Source organism: Lucilia cuprina, chromosome 2, assembly GCF_022045245.1.
Source record: "Lucilia cuprina isolate Lc7/37 chromosome 2, ASM2204524v1, whole genome shotgun sequence".
Lineage (NCBI taxonomy): Eukaryota > Metazoa > Arthropoda > Insecta > Diptera > Calliphoridae > Lucilia > Lucilia cuprina.
The window spans coordinates 9,721,171-9,745,755 of record NC_060950.1 but is presented as its reverse complement, the minus strand read 5'-3'; the positions used below and the strand labels follow the sequence as shown (position 1 = coordinate 9,745,755).

Here is a 24,585-nt window from a genome sequence, read left to right as displayed (position 1 = left end):
TAGTCTAGTCTATAGTCTAGTCTATAGTCTAGTCTATAGTCTAGTCTATAGTCTAGTCTATAGTCTAGTCTATAGTCTAGTCTATAGTCTAGACTATAGACTAGTCTACTATAGTCTATAGTCTGGTCTATAGTCTAATCTATAGTCTAGTGAAATTTCTTACTTCCATACCTGTTTTCTGCTATCATTGCCATCGTCATCATACTCATAAACCATTAGACCACATTTTCTGGGTAACAACATACATGTCGAGGTTTTTATAAACTTTCTTTACAAGGTTTATAGATACAGGTTTATACCTACACGTTCATATCAAAAGTAGTATGTGGTCTATAGCGATAGCAGGAAACAAGTACATCTGTTGCCATTTTTTGTTGTTTTGCATAAAGAATTTTATTCTGTTTTAAACAATATTAGTCTATCCTACGATGTACAAATGTGTGTTGTTGGTATTTTTGTTTTTGTGTAAAATTTTTAGTTATTTATTGTATGACTAAACTGTTGGGTTTTATATGGTGTGTAGTTTTTTTTATAAATTTTTGTTCTATTTGTATTGAGTTTATTGAAATTTTTGTTTGTTTTTTGAATTGACATATTTTTTGTTGTTTTTTTTTTTGGGCAACATTATGTTGCATGTTTACTTAAATGTGTTTTAGTTTAGAGTAGGTACTGTAAAGATAAATGAACAATGAAATTGATTACAAGGTCGTAAGTGTAGATATTAAAAATTGGGTTTGTGTGTGTTTTTTGCATATAAACAAAGAAATGTCCGAAATGTTTATATATTGACATAGGACAATACAATTTTACAAATAATTGAAATTATTTTATATTAATTTATATTTATAAAAATGAAGTCAATAAATATTGCAAATAAAACGATAAAGAAAACACAAAGATGTTTTACTTTTTTTATCAGGGTATTCTCAAAAGTCCAAGCAAGAACGAAATATATTAATTGGATTTGACAGCCAGAATGTAATAAGAGGAAGATATCAGGTGAATATTATCCTAGAAGTAAATATCTCATTATTTTGGTACCAGACCGGAAGAAGAAAAGAATCATACAATAGTCCCGTTAATGGCCTAGGTATTTATGTAAATGTTTCTACGACCTTCTTATAATCGGCCCAGAATCACTTTCTCAGTACACATATTAATAAATATATAACTGTCCATCTGTCTGTCTGTGCATTCGTTTATGTGTCTTATTATAACAATTTTCTAGAAATATAGTCTAGTCTGTAGTCAAGTCTCTGGTCTTGTCTATAGTCTAGTCTATAGCCGAGTCTATAGTGTAGTATATAGTCTATAGACTAGTTTATAGTCTAGTCTATAGTCTAGTCTATAGCCTAGTCTATATTTTCTAGAAATATAGTCTAGTCTGTAGTCAAGTCTCTGGTCTTGTCTATAGTCTAGTCTATAGCCGAGTCTACAGTCTAGTCTATAGTCTAATCTACAGGCTAGTCTACAGTCTAATCTACAGTCTAGTCTATAGTCTAGTCTACAGTCTAGTCTATAGTCTAGTCTACAGTCTAATATATAGTCTAGTCTATAGTCTAGTTTACAGTCTAATCTATAGTCTAGTCTCTAGTCTTGTCTATAGTCTAGTCTATAGTCTAGGATATAGTCAAGTCTGTAGCCGTATCTATAGTGTAGTATATAGTCTATAGACTAGTTTATAGTCTAGTCTATAGACTATTTTATAGCCTAGTCTATAGTCTAGTATATATTCTAGTCTATAGCCTAGTCTATAGTCTAGTATATAGTCTAGTCTATAGTCTAGTTTATAGTCTAGTCTACAGTCTAGTCTAGTCTATAGTCTAGTCTACAGTCTAGTCTATAGTCTTGTCTACAGTCTAGTCTATAGTCTAATCTATAGTCTAGTCTATATTCTGGTCTACAGTCTAATCTATAGTCTAGTCTATAGCCTAGCTTATAGTCTATAGTCAAGCTTATAGTCTAGTCTATAGTCTAGCTTATAGTCTAGTCTATAGTCTAGCTTATAGTCTAGTCTATAGCATTCTTCTACTAAAATTTGTATTTTATATCAAAACTTCTTTGATTCTAAGATAAACACAAAGTAACTTTTCGAAAATGTTACAATAATTTAAATATATTTCATTTTTTTTAATTTATCAAATATAGAAGAAAAATGTATTCTTTTACAAAATGTTTTTTTTTCTATTTTTTAAAAAGCACATTTATTAAAAGTTTTTATTTTGAAAATAAAACAAACATTTATAAATAATACAAAAAAACTACACAACTCATGGTTTTGTATGATTCATTTGTTCCTATTAATAATGACGATGTTCAGAGAAGAGATTTTCAAGAAAAAAAATTTTAAAAATTTATAAACTTAAATAAGAATACATTATAAGTATTTGCGTGCTTTAAAAAAAATATTAATTATCTAAATCTTATTAATAATAAAGCAACATTTTTAATTTAAAAAACTTTGGCACATTTTTCAACGATTTATAATTGAATAATTTATTCGAAAGAATTAGAGATTACGTTATCAAATAAATAATAGAAAAAAAACTGAACTTTCAATTTCTACATAAGAATTTAAATTTGAATTTGTTATTAAAACTTTTTTAATTGGAATGCATTAACAATTAAAATAAAATATCATCAATCAAAAAGATATTTGCAAATATTACTTTTGTCAGTTAATATTAAAATGTCAACTTTGAACTTGAGATCTGAAAAATATTTGAACTTTTTTAAAATAAAAGATTTTACATAGTTTCGGAAAAAAATTTTATTTAAAAATCTCGGAGAATTCACGGATATTCTACCTAGTGTGCGATATTTAGATTATTTATGTATATCAATCAGTCTATTGACTAGTCTGTTGACTAGACTATTGACTAGTCCACTGATCAGTCTATTGACTTATCTATTGACTACTAGTCTATTGACCACAAATCTAGTATTTTGACTTGTCTACTGATAAGTATATTGACAAGGCTACTAACTAATATGTTCGTCTGTGACTCGTCTATTAAGTAGTTTATGAATTTCTGTACTGACTAGTCATTGGACTTGTCTTCTCTTTATTCTATAGACTTATCTACTGTTTATTCTAATTTCCTAGTCTTTGGACTTTGTAGACTAGTGGTCCATAGACTAGTTTACTGATAAGTCTGTGGACTAGTCTACTGATTTCTCTGATAAATCTATTTAATAGTCTACTGACTAATCATTTCACTATTGGCTAGTTTACTTAGGTAGTAGACTAGATCTATTGATCAGTCTATTGACTAGCATATTGACTACTAGTCTATTGACTACTAATCTATTGACTAGTCTACTGATTAGTATATTGAATAGGCTACTGACTAATATGTTCGTGATCAGTGAACTATTGACTAGTCCACTGATCAGTCTATTGACTTATCTATTGACTTATCTATTGACTTATCTATTGACTACTAGTCTATTGACTACAAATCTACTATTTTGACTTGTCGTGGGAACTTATTTACTAGTCTAATGTCTATTCTATTGACTTATCTATTCATCAGGCTATTGAATAATCTATTCACTAGTTTATAAAATTTTTTATAGAATAGTCTACTAACTAGTTTTTAAAATAGTCCACTGAAAAGTCTATTGAATAGTTTAGTGATTAGACTAATGACTAGTCTATGAAATTGTCTCCTGACTAGTCTATGAAATTGTCTACTGACTAGTCTATGGAATTGTCTACTTACTAGTCGATGGACCTGTTTATTGACTTATCTATTGATTTGTATATGGACTTGTCTACTGATTAGTCTATAGACTTATCTACTGAATAGTCCTTGGATGAGTCTGAAACCTATAGTGGCGCTTTTCTATATCCTCCTATCATATTTCTTTTCAATTCTTTATAAATAGCTTATAGTTCAATAGGGTGCTGGATCTTCAAAGATTATCGTTACTAAATACATTCAACAAACATAATTTTCATAAAGAAATAAATTTAATAAACCATAACATAAACTATTATTTTATAATTTAGGCCTTAAATAATAATAATAATAAGTTTTGCCACTTACCCTAGTTAATTGTTTTTTATCCAATTCCAACAATGTTAATTATGATTCCAACAATAATTTATGATTTATTTAGTATTTTTTTATAAATTATTAGATATTTGTAATTAATACACCATTAATTGCACAATAATTATTTTAATTTTGATTTATTTAATAGGTAATTTTTTCAACTTTTTTTCTTCTTGCCTTTTGCAGACAGACGTCCTTTTTTTTTCTTCTTATCTAAAAGGCGTCAAAATGTAACAACAAAAATCAAAACAAAAAAATGTAAACATACGCAGCAGACAGAAATGAAGAAGAAAATCACACCACACTTTTTTTTCGTTGTAGTAGTTAAAGTTCAAATAGTTGTTAAGTGGGTGTTTGGTGTGAGAGACGATGACATGTGTGGTAAAGAATGTTGTTGTTATTGTTGTGAATGATAACAGCTTTTGTTTAGAAATTTATGGTAAAAGTAGTTGTTGTTTATAGTTAGTAGAGATTTGAAAAAAGTGAAGAACTAGTATCAATTTATGTTTGAAATAGTTTATTTATAAGAAAATTGAAAAAAACTAATTGTAAAAAAAGAATAAGAAACATTAACATAATTTTTATCATAAAACAACAACAACAAAAAAACAACACGTCATTTAAGCTAAAGTAAACATAAAAAGTCTTTAACTTCAAAAACCATATGTTAACTTTTGGTTTTTATTATATATAAATTTTCTTTTATACTATTTGTTGATTCCACCCTTTAATTTAAACAAAAAAAATAATAAACTTGCACTTGCTGCTTTTTATTATTGTTGTTTTTACTTTTACTATTTATTTTATTGTTGCCCGGTTTCGTGTTTTGTTAACTGATGGGGTGCTCCCAAAAAAAAACAACAACAAAAACACTACTACATATATTGCACACTACTTTTTTTATTAATTTTCTTCTGTTACACTTCTCAACACAATTTTATTGAATTTTCCCTTAAAATTTTTATTTTTTTTAATTTATATAATTTTCTTTTTTATTTATACTCTTTTTAACCTACTTTTTTTAATTAGGAATTTTCTTTAATAATTTTGTATTCTTTATTCTATATCAAAATTTACACTTATATCTTATTTTCTTTTTATTTAATTAAAATTATTTTTTTTAAGAACACGCGCGCGAACATCCACTCGCTTTGAAGTTCTTCTCGTTTCTGAAAAAAGTTTTTGATTTTGAAGTTTGCATTTAATTTTATTGCCTTGTTTATTTTGCTTGTCTATTTTGTTAAGAGAAACTATTGAAATTGTTTAAACTATAAACAGGGCGTTTCGAAATGTTTTCTTTTATAATATAATAGGAAAAGTGGCCGTATCTGTAACACATTGAAAATGGTACTAAGCAAACATGGGATATTCCTAACTTTAGGTTGTTTTGACTACAAATTAGGGTTCTATAATTGAAACGAAAAGTCGACTCTTCGACTTTTTGCATTTTATGACAAGTCGACTTTTCGACTTTTTGCATTTTATGAAAAGTCGACTTTTCGACATTCGACTTTTTGCATTTATTAAAAAGTCAATTTTTCGACTTTTTTCATTTAATTAAAAGTCGATTTTTAATATTTTATAAATAGTAGACTTTTCGACTTTTTGACTTTTTCCGACTTTTCGACTTTTTTCGACTTTTTCCGATTTTTTCCGACTATTTTCGACTTTTTCCGACTTTCGACTATATTCGACTTTTCGACTTTTTCCGACTATATTCGAATTTTCGACTTTTTTCGACTATTTCCGATTTTTTCCGACTTTTCGACTTTCGACCATATTCGACTTTTTCCGACTTTTCTACTTTTTCCGACTTTTCGACTTTTTTTTACTTTTCGACTCTTTCCGACATTTCGACTTTTTTCGACATTTATTTACAAAGTCGACTTTTACACTTTTTTCATAGACGATAGTCGAGTTTTCTTTTTTGGAACAAAATAGTCGACTTCAACTTTTCGACTTTTTTCGACAAAAAGTCGATTGTTCGATTATTCGAAAGTCGATTTATAGAACCCCACAAACACATCAAATACAGGAAATTTTTGAACAATTCAAATATTGTTTTAATGAAAATGATTACGGGAAACAGAAACAAGGTATATACGGTTGTCAAATCTTACGTTTTCAGAAAAATCTTATATAAAAAGACAGTTTTCTGTATAACAGACTATTGTACGGAGATTTTTCAATATAACAAACTCTTATAGAAGCAATTTTTGAAGAAAAAGTTAAATTTAGACAATTAAGACGTCACCGGTATATTCTACAATAAGCCGCCACTGACGGCTTTTTGCATCGTCTTGTATCTAAGCTTGGCAACTCTTTATTCATTTAAAATGATAACTCTGCTATACCATTCCGTTTTATTCCTCTTGAAATAATAACAACAATTATTGTTGTTTACTACTCGATTTGACAAACAGCTGTTTCAACATTTTTTTTTTAATTATCGTAAGTGATAAAGAAATTGTCGCGGTTAGTTGGAAGAAGAAAAGAAAAAACAACTCGTAATTATTGTGAAATTATCTACTAGATATAATATAAAAAGTACTCAACACTCCAAAAATATAAATATTAAAAGGATTTCATAAACTATTTGGTTACAAAATGATAAGAATATTTAGCAAATCTGCTAAAACATTAATAGCGACAAAAACGCCATGGAACAGACAATGGATGGCAAATATTAGTACAACAACTGCTAAAGGACAGGAAGGAAAAATGTCCTCATCGGAAGGTATTTATTAGGGGACACAATAATTCTATAAACTAAACTAAAACAATATCCTTTTGTAACGAATTGAGGTTATGTAAACAACAACTTAACAATGTTGTTTTTTTTTAGAATTTAGACAGAAGCGTATCAAATTCAATATTAAGACGGATCACATAGAGGGCAGACCCTTATATTTAGATGCACAAGCCACAACTCCATTGGTGGGTTCAAAATAATAAAAAAAAGAATTAAACAAAATATGAATAATTGTTTCTAATTATTTTAGGATCCTCGTGTTTTGGATGCCATGCTGCCCTATTTGACAAATTTTTATGGTAATCCTCATTCTCGCACCCATGCTTATGGCTGGGAAACCGAACAAGCTGTAGAAACTGCTCGTGAACAGGTGGCCAATATTATAGGAGCTGAACCCAAAGAAATCATATTCACTTCAGGTGCTACCGAATCCAATAATGTGGCCGTTAAAGGTGTAGCCAGGTGGGAGGTTACTTTATTGTTTTGTAAGATAGTTGTTTAAATATTCCATTCTAGATTTTATGGCTCCAAAAAGAAGCACATTATTACCACACAAACTGAACACAAATGTGTTTTGGATTCTTGTCGTGCCTTGGAGAATGAAGGTTTCCGTGTTACTTATTTGCCGGTCAAGGCTAATGGTATTATTGATATGCAGGAATTGGATAAAGCAATGACGCCAGATACTGCTTTGGTATCCATAATGACAGTTAACAATGAAATTGGTAAGATGCGAAAAAATTGCAAAAAAAAACAATAATAACAAACATTTGCTTTCCATTTGCACAGGTGTTAAACAACCCATTGCTGAGATAGGTGCCCTTTGTCGCTCGAAAAAGGTCTTCTTCCACACAGATGCCGCACAGGCGGTGGGTAAAATTCCTTTGGATGTTAATGCCATGAATATTGATTTAATGTCCATATCGGGCCACAAAATCTATGGTCCCAAAGGTATTGGTGCCCTTTATGTACGTAGACGTCCACGCGTTCGTCTTGAACCCATTCAAAGTGGTGGTGGTCAAGAGCGAGGTTTACGTAGTGGTACTGTTCCTGCACCTTTGGCTGTAGGACTGGGAGCTGCTGCTGAATTAGCTCAAAAAGAAATGGAATATGACAGAAAATGGATTGAATTTCTTTCCAAACGTTTGTTGGATCGCCTTACGTCCGAATTGCCTCAGGTAATACGCAATGGTGATCCCGAACAAACTTACAGTGGCTGTTTGAATCTTTCATTTGCCTATGTTGAGGGTGAATCCCTATTAATGGCTCTTAAAGATGTAGCCTTATCGTCGGGCTCAGCTTGTACCTCCGCCTCTTTGGAACCCTCTTATGTTTTAAGAGCTATTGGCACTGACGAAGATTTAGCTCACAGTTCCATTAGGTAAGTTGCGAAAAAAATTTTTGTTAAAGAACATAAAAAAAAAGCAATATTGAAAATGAATACTTATAGATTTGGTATTGGTCGTTTTACTACCGTCGAGGAAGTCGATTATACCGCCGATAAATGCATAAAACATGTTGAACGTCTTCGTGAAATGTCACCTTTATGGGAAATGGTACAGGAAGGCATTGATTTAAAGACCATACAATGGTCTCAACATTAAAAAAAAACATAGCTTAAAAATCTTTAACACATTATTATAAAACTATTACTACTGCTTGTATAAAACGAATTCTATACAAATATGAAAAAATTATTAATTTCTTTTTTTTTTTTTTGGTAGAATTTTTATTAATTTTATTTTACTGTGTAATTTTGTTGTTTTCTAGCTCTTTATTATTTTAAATATATTAAATATATCTACGAACATATTGCGAGATTAGTTAAAACATTCAATCTTAGTTTAGATTTTCACTTGCAATAAATTTTCATATTTTTGAAATTTCAATTTTAAACTTTTGAATAGAATTGGTTTAACAGAACTTAAAATTAAGTCTTTAAAAAAATTTACAAATTGCCATGAATAGCAACTTTCAGGTTATACAATATCTGGAATTTACTATAGAAATGAAAAACTTCTCTTAAAGACAAAGCTAAACTAAATTGGAACGATTTTAAAATCATCATAAATATGACTTTTAATAACCGTTTTACTTAATACTTTAGCTTAAAATAAGAATAAAAGCTAAATTTGTTCGTTTACTGCTGATGTTTGTAACGCACAATAATATTGGTCCTATACCAACCTTATAGTATACCAATGGGCTCAAAATCATTTTCTCAGTCGATTTAGCTATGTCCGTCCGTCTATATAAAACTTGTAATCAATATACAGATCGCAATTTGCAATTCAATAAAATTTGGCACATGATCTGCTATGGTACAGTAGACGAAGCCTGTTGAAAATGGTTTACATCGTTCCCATATTTCACCTAGCCCCCATATAACTGAACCCCCGAATAGAGCTTTTAAACTTTGTAATCAAACTACATTTCGCAATTTTGGAGATAATTCTATGAAATTTGGCACATGATATTTTATGATAGCGTAGACGAAACCTGTTGAAAATGGTTTACATCGTTCGATTATTTCACCTAGCCCCCACATATAACTGAACCGGCAGAATAGGGCTTTTAAGTTCATAACTATGTGTAATATACTTATGTCTCGACAAAAAGCTGCAAAATGTAGTTCTATACTAGACTTGATAACCTGATCACGAATTTTATAATAATAGGTCCTCATATGACCCTAGCCCCTATGAAAATTCACCATCAAAATTTCACAATTTTATTCAACAATAAACGGCACAAGTATGTATGTCTGAAGCAAGATACAATTTAACTTAAATACTTTATTATGGCAACTTAATCACATTTTATTTTTGCAAAAGGTGTAGGGTATTATATGGTCGGCCTCGCCCGGCTATAATTTCTTACTTGTTATACCCTACACCACCATAGTGGGGAGGGTATTATACGTTTGTGCTGATGTTTGTAACACACAAAAATATTGGTCCAATACCCACCTTTAAGTATACCCATCGATTCAGAATCATATTTTGAGTCGATTAAGACATGTCCGTCCGTCTGTCCGGCTGGCTGGCTGTCCATGTAAACCTTGTGCGCAAGGAACAGGCCGCAATTTTCAAGATAATTTGATGAAATTTGGACCAAGAATGTTTTTTTGGCAGAGGGACGAAGCCTATTGAAAATGGTTGAAATCGGTCCATTATTTCACCAAGCCCCTATACAACCGTACCTCCCGATTTGAACTTTTTATGCCATAATTACGTCAAATATTCTACTATCTCTCTAAAAATTGACACAAATAAGTTTTATATAAGTATAAATGACAACGTCTAAATTTGACTTGTAACCATATGTATCGCAATGAAACTCAACAAAAATAACTGTTATTTAAAAATATATCCTTTTCCCAAATTTACCGAGGATCGGCCCATGTTTGAGCTATATAAAGCCTCATTTAGAAATTTTAGTTTTTTTATAAATAAATTGCATAAATATTTTGGATTTATGGTAATATTTAACATAAAAGTTTATTTATAAAAAATAAAAATGTTAAAAATATACTCATGGTGTAGGGTATTATATGGTCGGCCTCGCCCGACTATACTTTTCTACTTGTTTCTTTTATAAAATAAAACAGGTTGTAGACACTTTCATTACAAAAAAAAATATAGTATTTATTTAAAAAAATATTACATCCAGCCACAAAATTTGTTAACTTACAAACTAAACTAATAATACATCCAGTATTAAAGTGTAAATATGTCTTAAGCAAACAAATCATTTTTAACAAATTATAAAAGAAATCTAAAAACAAATGTAAAATAATTTACCTATACAAAAGTAGGTAAAATTATAACACATACACACACACACAACTAATATGGAATATTCGAAAACCTTTGATTTTACATACAATTCGTCGTAACAATACAAATGCATTGAATAACCTTTAAATTAATAATGAATTTCTAATTAATGAATATCCAAAGGTTGAAACGAAAAATGTGAAAAGAAATTTAAAAATTTCCTAATATTATTTTTTGCTTTTGTTCCAATTACGTATAGGTGAAGAAGATAAAAAGATTGCAAAATAACAAAAAAAAACATAAATTATAAATGAATGTTATACAAATTTGGAATAAAGCAATATTTAATTAACTTTTTTTGTTGATGATTTGCTGCTGCTGCTGTTGGCACCTCCCAAGATCTTGCGACGCTGAGCAAACATATGCAAATACATTTGGGGGAAGAGTGGAATATACAGCAACATGACAATCCACAGAAGTACAAAATATGAGAAGGTGGCATTATAGATGTTAGGCATTTCAATTGACCACAAACTGGGATTATTTTTGGCATAACCTTGAGCCCACCAGAAGCACAACAATTCACCGGTCACACCAATGGGATACAAAGCAATAAAAGTCGTATAACGCAAGAAAACCAAAACATGAGGCACAAATTTAATAATATTCAAGGCGTAATAGCCATAGCGTATAATTTCCGTTATAGACCAGGCCAACAGGGCAATAGGTAATCCGGGCGATACTTTACCAGTAGGTGTAGCCATTACTACACCCACTACCACCATCATGCGACTCAATACCTGAAAGGTGGTAATAACCGGATTTGATTTAACAAAACCACAGGCAGCATTAATAATCTCTACAAAAGCAGCATTTTGGAATACAATGACAGCCCAACGTGTATAGTCCCACAAACTAATGCTGGCTCTAAATTCAGCTCCCTGTATGAGATAGTAGTTGGCCAATTGATAGAGTATATAACACCAGCCCACAACTTGTACGGCATTGTAGAGGAATAGATAACCCTTTATGGCTAAACTTTGTTCCTTTGCGGCAGCTTTGGAAGTCTTTGGTGGTGCCATGTTTGTTATTATTATTTTCGTTTAAAATTTACAACTCGTTGAACTTTCACCTCTTTCTAACACTAACCACTAAAAGCTAGCAAATTGTTTAACGTTCCGGCTACCACTGATAGCACTTTCACTCACACAGCAGGTTTTTGGCCAGGCGACTGGGCTTTGACGATTCGAATTTTAAAGAGAATTTGAGGGAGAATAATGAAAAAACTTTTGCTCACTTTTTATATTTGAAATCCCAAGCAAGCGTTTGTGTGTCAGTGCAGCCAAATTTGATGTGTCGGCGCAATAACTCTATATAAATCAATTTGAATAAGATGTTCAATTTGTGATGATATATGTACGTAATTTTAGAAATGTCAATTTTTTTCATACGTGGTTTGACATTCTGGTAACTCATATACGTCTCTACATGCTACAACAGCATACTCATTGAATTATTAAAATGAGAAAAGTGACTCTGTTCAGAACCCTGCGCCGACAATCATTTAATGACACAAGAAATTCTGCTTTTTTAGATAAATTGAACATTGTGAAAAAAAGTCGAAGTCGACTATTTCGTTCCAAAAAATTATTAGATATTTGCATTAGTATCAAGATTATATTTCCAACCTATAAAATTTTTATAAATATTTTTGAATTAATTGTAAAGTTACATTCAAATATATATTTCCATTTGGAAAAATCGATATCGACTTTTTATAAATCGCAAAATGTCGATAATAGCAAAAATCCGAAAATTCGGCTTTTTGTATCAACTATAGAACATTAGTACAAAGTAGGGTTCTATAAATCGACTTTCGAATAATCGAACAATCGACTTTTTGTCGAAAAAAGTCGAAAAGTCGAAGTCGACAATTTTGTTCCAAAAAAGTCGATAACTCGACTATCTTCTATGAAAAAAGTCGAAAAGTCGACTTTGTAAATAAAAGTCGAAAAGTCAGAAAGAGTCGATAAAGTCGGAAAAAGTCGAAAGAAGTCAAAAAATTCGGAAAAAGTCGAAAAAAGTCGAAAAGTCGGAAAAAGTCAAAAATAGAAAGAAGTCGAAAAAACTCAAAAAATTGCAACAAATAGAAAAAATATAAATAAATTTTTTTATTAATAATAAATAATAATATAATGTAAATGGCAACATTATAAATTTACGCTTCTGGCAACTTTATAAATTTTTAACTCTGGTCGGAAAAAAGTCGGAAAGTCAAAAATAGTCGAAAAAAGTCAAAATTCGAAAAGTTCAAAAGTCAGAAATTGTCGAAAAGTCGGAAAAAGTCGAAAAGTCAAATAGTAAAATATTAAAAGTCGAAAAAATCGACTTTGATTTAAATGAAAAAAGTCGAAAAATCGACTTTTAACTAAATGCAAAAAGTCGAAAAGTCGAAAAATCGACTTTTAACTAAATGCAAAAAGTCGACTTTTCATAAAATGCAAAAGGTCGAAAAGTCGACTTTTCATAAAATGCAAAAAGTTGACTTTTTGCATTAAGTTAAAAGTCGACTTTTCGACTATTTCCGACGTTTTTCGAATTTTTCCGACTTTTCGACTTTTATTTACAAAGTCGACTTTTTTCATAGACGATAGTCAAGTTATCGATTTTTTTAGAACAAAATAGTTGACTTCGACTTTATAAAAACCTAGGTTTTTGTTGTACGAATGAGAAAAATAAGATCTGGTTCACACTAGGAAACTTTTTTGATTTTTATGTGTGAGAGAATAAGAAAGAAATATCAACCATCTCTTTCTCTCACATACAAAATCTAAAGATTCTCAAAAAAAGTTTCCTAGTGTGAACCAGGTCTAACAGAAAAAAAAACAAGTTTCCAAATACGAGAAACTCCGTACCGCAAGAGAGATGCATGATATTCTTTCTCTCTCACCCAAATTCAAAAAATTCCCAAAAAAAATTTTTCTAGTGTGGACAGGCACTAAACAAACAACAAACTGAAACATAATAAAGTAAAGACATCGTTTCTCGATACAACAAACAATAATGTTTCGATAGAAAACTACATCGACCACGCGTCATCTGAACAAAAAATCGTCTGGCAACTTTTTTTGGAAGTGTTCGTAAAATGCTTTATTCTTTATTATTGTTTGTTGTCAAATTCTCTCGCTTCATCTAAATGAAAAAAAATTTCAGATATTTAATTATTTTTTGCGCAAAAATAAAATAATTAAACCATGAATAAAGAAACGGATTTGGAATTTATTAAACTTGTTCAAAGTTATCCCATAATATATGACCGAGAACAGTCGCGTGGCCAAAAGAATTCCAATATGAAAAATGAAGCTTGGCAGGAGATAGCGCAAATTATAAAAAAATCTGAAATTGCGTGTATAACGCGCTGGAAATCTATACGAGATCGTTTTGGTAAAGAGTATCGACGACAACAGGAAAATCCCCAAGAGACAACAAATTGGGAGTTATTTCCACATTTATTGTTTCTCAAAGATCACTACAAGCAGGGGTAAGTAGACAAGTGTGGAAAATTTTCCGTACAATATAATATATGTGTATGTGCGTTTGTGTGTGTGTGTGTTCTTCCAGATGTGCCCGTAATGATTCTATAGTAGAAACTATAAAGTATGCTCCGCGTATACGTAAAACGAAAGCCAAAAAAGATTATGCTACCATTGAGGCTGAAGAAGAAATTGATCCGGAGGAGTTGACTCTAAATCAAAATATAATTGCTTTGGTTAAACAACATGATGTTTTGTATGATAGTAAGCGAGTGAGAGATTCGAAGAATTTGGCCGCTAAAAACGAAGCATGGTCACAAATTGCCAATGCATTGGATGTTTCAGGTATTATATATAGAGAGAATTATAATTTTTAAATAAGTCCTTTTTTATCTGTGGACTGGATTACATATAAGCCTTTTCACTATAGACTAGACACTATTCTATTGACTAGTTAATTGAATGCTATGTGACTAGTCGATCGACTAAACTTATGACTTGTGTTGACTTGATATTAACGCTTCGGTTTAGATATCTTTTGTTCGGGGCATTAAGTTTTTAAATAATAACATTTTAAATTTATATTTAAACAACATTCTTACAGAGCAAGTTTGTTACACAAAGTGGAAAAAATTAAGGGATCGTTTTTCCAGAGAATATCGTTCGCTACAACTACATCCGGAGAAACCCATAACTTGGGTGTATTTTAATGATTTAAAATTTCTACAGTCTCATTACAGAAGAGGGTTAGTTATCCTTATTAGTTATCCTTATTATATAAATTTTTAACATAACTATTACTTTTTTTAGAATACCACTTCCCGTCGAAGAAATAAGATCTAAGAGTAAATTGTCACCGGCACAAAGTGAAAATCCATGGGGTGATGATTTAAACAAATCTTTTGGTTACTCCGACAGCGGTGGTGACCAACATAATAACGATGATCAAGATAGTAATGACCATATAATAACTGAAGATACAACTGTTATGCAAGATTTTGACGAACTGCTCTATATAGAACCCAAAAAACCATGCCTCTCTGATCCACGTAACGATTCTCCCATACAAGTAACTTATCATGTTTCGCATGATACAACAACTAATCAGCCGGTCACTACAACAACGTATACCCCCTCCAACGTAAATAATACTTCTGATTATACAACAAACATAAATGATGAATCTACCGTATTAGCAAGTCCCTCTGAGGCTGAGCAAAAACTACAAACGGTTATATCAAATATGGAGTGTGTTTTGCAACAGTCACAGGATTGTTTAAAAGCCGTACTACAGCAAAAAGAATTGTACAAACAGGAATTATTACAGAAAAGTAATAGTATTAATCTGCAGACGGAACCGTTACAAAAGGTGCACGTTTTACTGGACGGTTTACAACCGGACCAACGTAACAAGGCCGAACGTAAAATCCTACAATTTTTGTGTGAATGTCAAATTAAAATTCTAAATAATGAAGAAATTACTGATGTGAAAGCTGAAAATTTTTATTAGTTTTAAGAGATTCTGTTTTAATTCTTCTTTTTTTTGTGTTTTATTAAGATTTAATAATAAAGTTATTGCTTAATAATACACAACGTTTAATATTTTAATATTATTGAGACATTATATTCATATAAACTAATAGCGTTTTCAGTCTATATTTATTTTACTTACAAACTTGACTTTAGTTATAGTTGATTTTAATCAAGTTCTAGCTAAGTTTTGGTTCAGTTCTACTAAGTTCTGTTCTAGTTAATTTTTCCTCCAAATTTTGTTTGAATTCTAGGTTATATGTTCAGTTTATGTTGTTATGTTATGTTTAACTTGTCAGTCAGGTCTTAACTAGGTCAGTTCTAGTTAAGACCTAGGTCAGTTTATAGTAGATTCAGTTCTATTCATATCAACAGTATAATAGGTTATAACAACTGTGGTGGTTACTTTGAAAACGTTTGAAGAATTCTTCGCAAAATAACAAAATTAGGTGATATCGACGGCCAAAAACTCAAAAATAATAAACTTTCTCACCTACTCATCTTTGAAAGATTTAGCATTTCTCGGAATTTCATTGTTACAATTTTTATCACAAATAACAAATCGGTGGCATTTTTGATTTGTTTACATTTGTAAATGCCGTTATATTTGTCATGAGTTGCCAATCATTGCATAATAGTTCCCCTCAAACAGTGCTGTCAATTGTTTTGTACATAAAAAGAACAATTTCTGTCATAATTCCATATATTAATTTTAAATAGCTAACTTTAGTGAATACATTGATTATTTTAAATTCGATTTATGTTGTTGTTTTAACAGCTCGACTGTGACCGATAGATCTTTCCTGGGGAAAAAACTTTCGGTTGCTACAGCTGTCGCTGGGTTGACAATCTTTGGCCGAGTATGACTCGGGTCGTTCCGGAGCGAAGATCCAATTGTCGTGGTAACGATTCGATTTATAGAAACCCACTTTGATTAAAAACCATTTGACATAACCACCTTATGTTTACAATTTTTTATAGTTGTTAATTCAGTTTGCTTCATATCGTGTACCTTGTTAAGCATGTCATGAATATGTTGAAAGATGTCAAGCCGTCTAAAGCTTAAAGATTGTTGACGGCGGCAGCATTGAAATTTTTAGTCGGCTATAAGCCGAAACAGCGCAGGTCTCTGAACGTGAGTCAATTTTTATTCGAAGAAACAACGGGGCCGCACGCAATGCAGTGAAAATTAAATTACAACTAATTGAATATTTAAATAAGAAAAACTAATTTTTTTATAAAATATAACAACTTAAAAAGCACTAGTCAAATTTATAAATTTTCATTAATGAAAATTGCGAAAAAGACAAAAGAAATTCCTCATGAAAAATTGCAAACGTCTGCCCAAAGATAGAAGAAGGAAAATAAGAAAATAGACAAAGAAGTAAGACAAGAGAAAAGCAGAGGAGTAACTGAAGTGCGTGTTTTTGTATAAATGTGTGTGTGTTTGTTTGAAATGTGTACGTAAATGTTGGTGTGCGCAAAAAGTGCTGGAATTTCAATTTAAGCCAAAAAAGCCGACATCAGCAGCAGAGCAGTTATTGGAATACAAAAAAATAATAAAATATTAAAGGTGGAATAAACACAAGACGTCAAAAATTAAAAAAAAAAATACAACCATAACGATAATAAAGGTGTTGGTGTTGATTCATTAATTTAAAATAATCATTTTGTGACAATAAAAACCTCTTACAAAGTGACTAAAAGAGGGCGGTGCTGCTACTACTAAAGTGAAAAAAGTATACAAAAAGAAAAACTTCAAGGAGAGCCCCCAACAAACAAACAAACAAAAAAAAGGAGCCATCACAACCACATGTTTTATTATAATTTCTAAAAAAAAGTGAATTTTTGTTTTTAAAATTTTTTTTGCCCATCAACAAAAGTTGCCTGCCTTCAAACGTATTCATTCCACAAAACGGAAAATTACTGGAAAAGATTTTGTTTAAATGTTTTAAGATTTTATTAAATTTCTTAATTTTTTGCATCTGATCATCATCATTATTATTTTTACCTGCTTTGGGGGCTACAAATCAAAATATAAAGTACAATGATTTTGTTGGAAATCAATAATCGCATTGTCGAGGAGACTCTACTGGTTAAATTCCGTAATGCTATAGCCGGGTGAGTAATCGTTTTTTGATAACAAAACGTCAGTCCAAGTAATGTTAATGCTTATCATTACTTTTTCATTCAGTTCTGTTCTATTATTTTTTTAATTTATTTATGTTTTTTTAGATACTTTTTGAAAAATTATTCGGGTGTAGTTCATTTTATTTATTATTGGTTTTACTCTGTGCGTGTGTGTGTGTGAGTTTTTTTTGTTTGTTCATTTTTATTTTGACATTCGTTATGGATTTGTATTATTAAATAGCTGTCATTTTTTTTGTATATATGGATGTACATACATATTTAATATGTATTTTTTGTTGTATTTTTGCACTTTACTGCCACAGCTCTGTTTTAAATCTGCTTACATTTGATGATGTTTTTATAACTTACTCTTCTATGGCATAAAGTATATTATGCGTTTATGCTGCTGTTTGTAACATTAAAACAACCTTCCTGTTTCATAACCCACTGCTCGGTAATCAAAATACCGTTTGTTGGTAAAAGCTGTAATACACGGTTGTCAGATTTTACAACGTTGTCAGCAAATTGTTCAGAAAATGTCTAATAATCGTCTGAACTTAAGATCTTCAAATGCTATTACAGCATTATATGTCTGTAGAAGGGCTATATGCCTGCATTGGGGTATCAACCCAGGAAATGTACATTGGCTATATGTGGCGGTGATAAAGCCATTAATGATGTATGGTGTTATTGTCTGGTGGCATGTACTTGACAAATCATCCAACAGAAACGCTCTCACGAAAGTTATGAGACAATCGACTCTTCTCATAACAGGTGTTCTTAGGACGACGCCCAGTAAAGCGTTGCGTTCGCTATGCTGAGCTGGCTTCCTGTGGATCTCCTTGATAAACAACTGTCAATGAGCATAGCTGCCAGATTAAGTATCACAAACAGATGGATCTATGGATTCAGAGGTCATGCAAAGATTGTAGACTTTCTCCCAAATCTACAACTTGTCTCTAACTACTGCATTCCGGAACCGTGTATCACGAGAAACTTCCGTTATTCCATAATCCCTAATAATGATAAATCGTCACTTGTAGATGATGAAGACCTAAATGAGTCGAAAATCTCTTTCCGAATCAATGCACTATCCCACAAGCGGAAATTTCTGCGATTAAAAGGGCATCTAATTGGCTTAGGTACTATCGGATATTCAATACTGACAGCTAAGCCGCTATCAAATCCTTGTTAGGTATATACTCTGCATCAAAACTTGTCCAAGAATGCCGAGCGTCTCTCAACGAAATGGCGAGACATTCAAGAATTACCCTAGTTTGTTCTGGTAATATTACTGCTGATGTCAAGAGGATGGCCATACTGGATATAGACCAATTCTGCGGCGCCCCCCACCCCTGGCTACCATTAAGAAACAACTACATAACATTTGTTTCTGTTCAGCTCAAGACCGGTGGTCTCGAGATCATACTTGCTCAACTGCTAAGATGCTTTGGCCCTATATGAATTATAATAAAACATCCTACATATTAGGGCTTAGCTAAACTCATCTGAGTACTCTATTATCAGGTCATTTAGGTACTGGTCATTCCAATTTTGGAAACCATGCAAGACGCATAACTAGTGTACGGTGTTATATATTCGATTATAACCCTCAATAGTTTTTCTACTTGTTTGAGCTCTTTTTATAGTTGTCATTATTAGTTGATTTGTTTTGTCGAAATTACCACTATGTAATAAATAATTATCAGTTTGTAATATCAATACAAAAGTTACAAAATGTTTGTGCAATTAGTGTAAATAAGTAAAATTATGCAAAAAAATGTATTTTGCACAAATCAAATGACCTGTTAACAAGTAATATTTCTATATTCGGCTGTGCCGAATCTTATATACCCTTTACCAAGTATGTTTTAAAAAACAGTTTTTATTTATTTTGTATCTCTGCACACATGTTATATCGGATCGCGCCGATATCTGGGGTCCTTTAAAAACTGATTTCAACAGACAGACGGACATGGCTTAATCAACTCCGCTATCTATAAGGATCCAGAATATATATTCTTTATAGGGTCGGAAAATTATATTATAGAAATTACAAACGGAATGACAAACTTATAATAAAAAGTAAAATAAATAGTCAAAAAAGTCGGAAAAAGTCGAAAACTCGAAAATAGTAGAAAAAAGTCTAAAAAAGTCAAAAATTTTAAAAAAGTGGAAAAAAAAGACAAAAACTCTAAAATAGTCGAAAAAAGTAAAAAAATAGTAGAAAAAAGTCTAAAATAGTCGAAAATTTAAAAAAAGTGGAAAAAAAGACATAAACTCTAAAATAGTTTAAAAAAGTAAAAAATAGTCGAGAAAAGTCAAAAAGTCGAAAGAAGTCGGAAAAAGTCGAAAACTCGAAAATAGTAGAAAAAAGTCTAAAATAGTCGAATATTTTAAAAAAAGTGGAAAAAACGACATAATAAACCCTTTGATTTGATTGTAAATAGCGATCTTCTCGAAAGCATGTCTAACAGAATTATTGAAGATTTGGATCTCGCCGATATCTGGGGTCCTCTAACTGATTTCAACAGACAGACAGACGGACATGGCTTAATCGACTCCGCTATCTATAAGGATGCAGAATATATATACTTTATAGGGTCGGAAAATTATATTATAGAAATTACAAACGGAATGACAAACTTATATATACCCTTCTCACGAAGGTGAAGTGTATAAAAATATAAATGAATTCGTATAGAACAAAGATAAGATAACCATGTTTCCATAAAAATCTGTCCTCTACAGGTTTATTTTTTATAGAATAAATGTCAAACATAATTTCAATTATTCTAACATAAACTTCAAGAAGTTTAAAGTAGGATCTTTATCTAGATACATTTATGTTGTAAATGTAACAAAATCATCGTATACCTTGACAAAATCCTGTAGTTAAGAAAATCTTTATTAAAAGCTTTTTATATCAATAATATTTTGAGGTTAACAACAAAGTTTCTTACAATACACACACACACAGACGAATACATATATTGCGGTCTAATGTTTTATATAGAAATTGTTTATAATTTTTATATTTTTTTCTATATACGTCTATACTTGCATATACTACATAATAATATCATCCATACAATAACAAACCAAACGAATGACTCAAACTAAATATGTTTTTTTTTTTATTTTTTTTAAAAGCAAATGTGAAAAAAAACAATATTAATTGAGTTTATGGAAATAAAAATAAATAATCATAATGTAACAAATATAAACTTGTATATAGAAATATTATTAAAATAAGGGGGAGCGTAGCGTAAATTTAATATAAAATCATGAATAAAACCTTATTTTATCATTATTTTCTAGTTGTAAAATGCTATTATACAAATCATTTACTTTAAGGAGTGTGGTTATATGTAGGAGTGAAGACTATATATGTTTATATATTAATACAATTAAATTTCATTTAGAAAAACTGTTTATTTGTATGTCATTAAATTCCCTCTTATAATATTATCACACATACAATATATTTTACTACAACGAATAAGATGTGAATGAAAACGTGAAGGCATGTGTTTTTTTTAAAACTATAAGTACAATATAGTAGATTGTCGGTACTATAACAGTAGTGTCATTAAGTAGGATACGAGAACACTAGTTTTGTAATAAAATAGCTGTTAATGTTTTTTATCTAAATGCTCTAGTTTTACTTTTTTTCATAGTTATAACATTTTTATAAAGAAATGTAGTTTAAATGAATTTTATACATTTAGATCATGTAGATCGTTTAAAAAATTAAAAAAAAAAAATTTCTTAAATTTTAATAATTTAGTTACAAAAATTATAAAACAAAAGACAGTCAAATTTCGAAAATATTAACGTTTTCAAAAAAAAAAAGAAGTTTTTTATCATCAAAATTAAAAAATCTCTTTTCCAAAACTAGTTTATTGACTAATCTGTTGAATATTTTATTGGCTTCTCCAGGGACAGTTCTATTCACAAGTCTATTAACTAGTTTATGTACTCCTCTATGGGCTAGTATCTGGTACTATATGGATCCTCATAAAACATTCTACATATTAAGGGCTTAGCAGAACTTATCTGAGCATTCTATTATCAGTTCTTAATGGTCATTCCAAGTTTGGAAATCATGCAAGACGCATTGGTCTTCCATACAATGATTTATGTAGAAGTTGTCAAAATGAGGAAGAAGAGAAAACAATTACTCATCTTCTGTTCAACTGCCCCGTCCTTGAATCGATTCCTTATCAGACAATTTCTTTTCTGTTCTATCTGATCTATCAACTTTTCAACCTGAAAGTATTCTTGCATTTTTAAGATTGTCGTGTACATCAGTTTGATCTTCACTTCCTAATACTATCATTGCTGTCTCTATTGCGTTTTTCTCTTTACGCATCTTATTTTATTTTCAGACATTACAAAGTAGGATTCTATAGTTGAAACGAAAAGTCGACCTTTTGACTTTTGCATTTAGTCGATTTTTCTACTTTTTTCATTTAGTTAAAAGTCGATTTTTAGTATTTTATAAATAGTCGACTTTTTGACTATTTTCGACTATTTTTTTACTTTTTTAGACTACTTTTTAAATTTTTTTTTAAATTTTCGACTATTTTAGACTTTTTTCTACTATTTTCGAGTTTTCGACTTTTTCCCGACTTCTTTCCACTTTTTGACTTTTTTCGACTATTTTTTTACTTTTTTAGAGTTTACACTTTTTTAAAAATTTCGACTATTTTTGACTTTTTTCTACTATTTACGACTTTTTTCGACTTTTTTGACTATTTACTTTAATCTTTTCGACTATTTTAGGGTTTTTGTCTTTTTCCCACTTTTTTTAAATTTTCGACTATGTATTTTTGACCTTTTTTCTACTATTTTCGAGTTTTCAACTTTTTCCGACTTTTCGACTTTTTACGAATTTTTTCGACTTTTTATGACTTCTTGACTTTTTTCGACTATTTTTTTACTTTCTTTGGACTATTTTAGGGTTTATGTGTTTTTTTTCACTTTTTTAAAATTTTCGACTATTTTAGATTTTTTTCTACTATTTTCGAGTTTTCGACTTTTTTCGACTATTTTTTTACTTTTTTAGACTATTTTAGAGTTTATGTATTTTTTTCCACTTTTTTTTAAATTTTCGACTATTTTTGACTTTTTTTCTACTATTTCCGAGTTTTCGACATTTTCCGACTTTTTTTGACTATTTATTTTACTTTTTTCGACTATTTTAGGGTTTTTGTCTTTTTCGAGTTTTCGACTTTTTCCGACTTTTCGACTTTTTACGAATTTTTTGACTTTTTATGACTTCTTGACTATTTTCGACTATTTTTTTACTTTTTTCGAGTTTTCGAATTTGTTCGACTTTTTTCATAGACTTTTTTTGGAACAAAATAGTCGACTTCGACTTTTCGACAAAAAGTCCATTGTTCGATTATTCAAAAGTCGATTTATAGAACCCTATTACAAAGGGACCAAATTGGACCCAAGTAAAGCTATACTCGTTGTAGTGTACAGTCTGCATAACCTAACCAAACCTATGGGCGGCTAGTCTATTGACAAATCAATTGAAATAGTCTATTTTATTGATTAACTAGTCTATTGACAAGATTACGGGCTATGGTCGAGTTTATTGACGTCTATGTTTTTCTCTATGTACCAGTTAGACTAGTCTATTGACAAGATCATGAATTGGTCTATTAAATTGGACTATGGATTAATAATCTGTTGTCTAGTTTGTTAAATTTACTACTGACTAGTCTACGGAATGTTATATTGACAAGTCTGTATAATAATCTCTTGACTATCTATTAAATGGTCTATTAATTAACAAGTTAATGGAAAGGTTTATCAACAAGTCGGGCAAGTCAATAGTTATTAAATAAGATCTTTATAAGGAGTTAAAAGTGGGATTTTCTTGTTTCGAAAAGTTTATCTCTCAAACGCTCCAATAGAAAGCAATTTAAGATTTTGAAAAACTTGTTTGTATAATAATAAAATACTAACATGAAGACATAATCTTGAACAAAACGCTCTAATATTTAAATAAAAATCTTTTTGAAATAAATAATTTTTATACGAAAAAATTACATTTTGTCTAAAAGTTTTTCTCTCGAATACCATAATAGATGTACATATATGGCAATAAATCCTCATACAACTTGACAAAATCTTAAAGATATATATTGCTGTTTAAGTTTTTTTACATTTTCTTTTGAAAATATTTAATGTCCATACAAATTATAATACTACTCATATGAAATTTTTGATATTTGTTAATTTACCATTATTGCATTATTTTTGTTTACTTACTTTACATTACGTTATTTTTGTAACGTTCAACATTCAAAAGGTGACATTATTTGTTTCTTATCAATATTTGCCTTCTTTTTATAACACCTTTATTGTTTTTTTATTTTAATTCTTTAAATGATTTATTTGTAGCTTCAATATTTTGTTAAGTTTGTATTGTGTTGATATCTGAATTTTGATTAGAAATATTTTTTTAAATGGTGACAAAGAAGTGCAAGGATGAAACAATGTTATTTTATAATTATATTGATAAATACTGAACAATTGATAAACTTAAAAATATTTAATTTTTGAATTAAAATTTATTTGTTGGTAAAAAATTATTTTTAAAGAAAAACATTGATTTTTTTTGTATATTTTTACAAATTTTAAACTATCGTTAAATTTCAAATTTCTAGTAAAATTTCTAGAACTGAACTAGAACTGAACTAGAACTAGAACTGAACTAGAACTGAACTAGAACTGAACTAGAACTGAACTAGAACTGAACTAGAACTGAACTAGAACTGAAC

The 24,585-nt window shown here is 30.1% G+C and overlaps 3 protein-coding genes and 1 long non-coding RNA gene across 5 annotated transcripts; 2 read left to right on the top strand and 2 right to left on the bottom strand.

Annotated features, from left to right (window-relative positions):
• Positions 1 to 4,375: 4,375 nt before the first annotated feature.
• LOC124421343 lies at positions 4,376 to 5,398 on the bottom strand. 2 transcript variants are annotated; one of them, XR_006941592.1, is made up of 2 exons: positions 4,851 to 5,398; positions 4,376 to 4,603 (listed from the first exon to the last, which is right to left on the bottom strand). It is a non-coding gene; the product is annotated as an uncharacterized LOC124421343 (long non-coding RNA). The 2 variants fall into 2 exon arrangements; XR_006941591.1 differs by having other exon boundaries at positions 5,078 to 5,398.
• A 1,097-nt stretch (positions 5,399 to 6,495) lies between these two features.
• On the top strand, positions 6,496 to 8,510 carry LOC111681077 (cysteine desulfurase, mitochondrial). Its single transcript, XM_023442795.2, has 6 exons — positions 6,496 to 6,798; positions 6,907 to 6,998; positions 7,064 to 7,275; positions 7,330 to 7,538; positions 7,603 to 8,194; positions 8,264 to 8,510. The coding sequence occupies exons 1-6, from the start codon at positions 6,669 to 6,671 to the stop codon at positions 8,415 to 8,417; spliced, it is 1,389 nt and encodes a 462-aa protein (XP_023298563.2). The 5' UTR covers positions 6,496 to 6,668; the 3' UTR covers positions 8,418 to 8,510.
• Positions 8,511 to 10,434: 1,924 nt separating this feature from the next.
• Positions 10,435 to 11,910, bottom strand: LOC111681078 (very-long-chain (3R)-3-hydroxyacyl-CoA dehydratase hpo-8). Its single transcript, XM_023442796.2, has one exon. It carries the CDS (start codon positions 11,672 to 11,674, stop codon positions 10,937 to 10,939), a length of 738 nt encoding a protein of 245 aa, XP_023298564.2. The 5' UTR covers positions 11,675 to 11,910; the 3' UTR covers positions 10,435 to 10,936.
• Positions 11,911 to 13,748: 1,838 nt separating this feature from the next.
• Positions 13,749 to 15,713, top strand: LOC111681080. Its single transcript, XM_023442798.2, has 4 exons — positions 13,749 to 14,133; positions 14,214 to 14,470; positions 14,730 to 14,871; positions 14,936 to 15,713. The coding sequence occupies exons 1-4, from the start codon at positions 13,847 to 13,849 to the stop codon at positions 15,633 to 15,635; spliced, it is 1,386 nt and encodes a 461-aa protein (XP_023298566.2). The 5' UTR covers positions 13,749 to 13,846; the 3' UTR covers positions 15,636 to 15,713.
• Positions 15,714 to 24,585: the final 8,872 nt, after the last annotated feature.

Coding starts and splice junctions, on each gene's coding strand:
- LOC111681077 (XM_023442795.2), top strand. CDS start 6,669: ATGATAAGAATATTTAGCAAATCTGCTAAAACATTAATAGCGACAAAA. Junction 7,276..7,329: donor GCCGTTAAAGGTGTAGCCAG/GTGGGAGGTTAC, acceptor ATTCCATTCTAG/ATTTTATGGCTCCAAAAAGA. Junction 7,539..7,602: donor GACAGTTAACAATGAAATTG/GTAAGATGCGAA, acceptor CCATTTGCACAG/GTGTTAAACAACCCATTGCT.
- LOC111681078 (XM_023442796.2), bottom strand. CDS start 11,674: ATGGCACCACCAAAGACTTCCAAAGCTGCCGCAAAGGAACAAAGTTTA.
- LOC111681080 (XM_023442798.2), top strand. CDS start 13,847: ATGAATAAAGAAACGGATTTGGAATTTATTAAACTTGTTCAAAGTTAT. Junction 14,471..14,729: donor CAATGCATTGGATGTTTCAG/GTATTATATATA, acceptor ACATTCTTACAG/AGCAAGTTTGTTACACAAAG. Junction 14,872..14,935: donor CAGTCTCATTACAGAAGAGG/GTTAGTTATCCT, acceptor TACTTTTTTTAG/AATACCACTTCCCGTCGAAG.